The sequence below is a fragment of the Egretta garzetta genome, unplaced genomic scaffold, assembly GCF_000687185.1.
Source record: "Egretta garzetta isolate BGI_Z169 unplaced genomic scaffold, ASM68718v1 scaffold21, whole genome shotgun sequence".
Lineage (NCBI taxonomy): Eukaryota > Metazoa > Chordata > Aves > Pelecaniformes > Ardeidae > Egretta > Egretta garzetta.
In genome coordinates this window covers 1,800,576-1,802,703 of record NW_009258668.1, presented here as the reverse complement: position 1 = coordinate 1,802,703, position 2,128 = coordinate 1,800,576, and the positions used below count along the sequence as shown (strand labels likewise).

Sequence of the window (2,128 nt, the reverse complement as noted above, 5' to 3'; positions counted from 1 at the left end):
GTCTCGGTGGCGAGGTACAGGCTGATGGTGTTGTTCAGCAGCAGCTCCGGCCGCCGAAGGTCCACAAAGAAGGGGAAGGCCACTGATGGAGAAACCACAACCATCACGCGGGCAACTCAGAACCCCTCCTAACCAGCTGCTTCCGCACATTTTCCAAAGCAACGTGTTACGTTTTTGAAATAATTTGCCCGCAAGCCAAGGGCCATGCTCCGGGAGCGGGTAGGCAAGCACAGCCCTTTGCCACCTCCTCCCACCTGGATTTCTTGCCCCGTTGAGGCTCCGCGTGCCCAGATGTGTCGCAATTTAGGCAGTAAACAGGGTCGGTGGCACTGGGTTATTACAGCTTGCAAAACACGAGGCGCCAACGGGAAAGGTCCCTCCGTGCCTCCTCTGCAAGCCCATGGCAAAGGGGGGCTTGGACAGGGGCTGTCCCGGTGCCACCCGGGGTGCTGGGTGCAGCCCCACCCACAGTTTGAGGCCCCCCCCCCCTCCTAGCCCCCTGCCTGCTGAAATCCAGGGTGGGGCTCTCCCAGTTGGAACAGCCCCGGGGCACTCACAGAAATTCAGGAAGACGAATTTGGTGAGCAAGACCGGGAAGAGGCGGATGAGGAAAGGCACGGAGATGTAGATGAGGAGCAGGTCCAGGAGGAGGGTGCGCAGGCGGGGGCACCAGGCCAGCCAGCCCCTGCAAGGAAGGCACCTTGTTAGCACATGTCGCCCCCCCGCCCCTAGGGCTTTGGGGGTCCCCATTCCCAGCCCCAGGTGTGATGGCTGGATACAGCGGCTTTTCCACCGCAAGGGCCTGAGGCTGCCATTTGTGTCCCCCTGGGACCAGGAACTGGTTCCCCACGCCGGGGTTGTGTTTGGGTTTTGGGGAATGGAGCTGAGGTGTCGGAGCAACACCACCATGACACGGCGTCATGAGAGGCCAGGACCCGGATCCCTGCAGCCTCCCACGGGATGCCGGCAGGCGGGAAGGGCAAGGCATGTGCCAGGGCCAGGAGCTGCAAGACAAACCGGCAATAAGGAGTGACCCATACTCTGTGGCAACACCCTGAGCCACGGCTGGTAAGACACAGTCAGGGGGGTGTCCCCAAGCCTGGCACCAAGAGCCTCTACCATTCTCCAGGGATGAGGAGGAAAGCTGGGAAAGGGGCATGGAGAGCCCACAGCACCACGGGAGAAACCGGTCCCCAGAGCGATGTTCCCCAGTGCCACCAGCACAGGGTGGGGAGCGTGACCACCTCCCACAGCATCCTGCCCCAAAGGGCTGGGGGACACATCCAGCCACCCCAGGCCCTCTGCAGCGAGCCGCCGGCCAGCCCCAGCCTCCGAGAAGGAAGGGAAAGGATAGCCAAGAGCTGCAGATTGCCCGGCATCAACGTCCCGCGTGGGCTGACGGTGCCAGGCGATGGGGTAACTAAGCTGGGCGTCGGGGGATTTAGGGCAGGGGTTTCAGACAGACGTCCAAGCACAGCTCGGTCCCTGCCAACGCGTGCCCGGGGTCACCAGCACTCCCGCAGAAGCGGATTTAGTCCATTGCCTGCCCTGGGGAATGATGCAAGATGCCGAGAAAGGGTTGCAAAGGGGGTGCCAGGGCAATGGTCCCCCGGGCACAGGCATCTTCCTGGGAGGCTGCAGGGTGGCGTGAGCTGTGCCGGAACCACGGGGGGAGCTCCTCAACCCCCAGTTGCACCCCGAGACTTTGGTCTGAGCAGTCCCGCTGTACGCTGGCAGCAATGGGCCAGCAACGCACGCCCGCTCGCTGCAGTTAATTATGAGGTGCTGCTCTTGGTCTACACCTAATATTCAAGTGCAGAGGCGAGCGCTCACACCCGCCCTTGCACAATACCTGCTGCAGGTGAGAACTGACGGGTCCAGACCGGGGCGGGGGGGGAGGGACGTGCCCACCAAGGGGCACCTCTGACAGCTGGCATGGCAACAGGCCACCATGTGACATCATGAGGACAGCAAGGGGACACAGCCACAGCATGGCATCATAATGGGAGGGGGGGGCATGGCCGAGCTATCGGATCACGGTCATGGCAGGGTGACGTGGGGACGAGGCCATGGTATGGGATTATGGCCGTGGCTGGGTGACGTGGGGATGAGGCCGTGGTATGGGATT

General features: G+C 62.5%; 1 protein-coding gene across 1 annotated transcript in view; it reads right to left on the bottom strand.

Moving 5' to 3' along the window:
- The window catches only part of ABHD12B (abhydrolase domain containing 12B), a 12,242-nt gene extending 10,282 nt beyond the window's left edge, over positions 1-1,960 (bottom strand). Inside the window, exons 1-4 of the mRNA XM_035888434.1 lie at positions 1,853-1,960; positions 907-1,004; positions 558-685; positions 3-82 (exon numbers count right to left, since the gene is read on the bottom strand). Of these exons, the coding sequence (XP_035744327.1) occupies positions 3-82; positions 558-685; positions 907-1,004; positions 1,853-1,960 (414 nt within the window). The remainder of the gene's footprint in view (positions 1-2; positions 83-557; positions 686-906; positions 1,005-1,852) is intronic.
- Between the last annotated feature and the right edge of the window lie 168 nt (positions 1,961-2,128).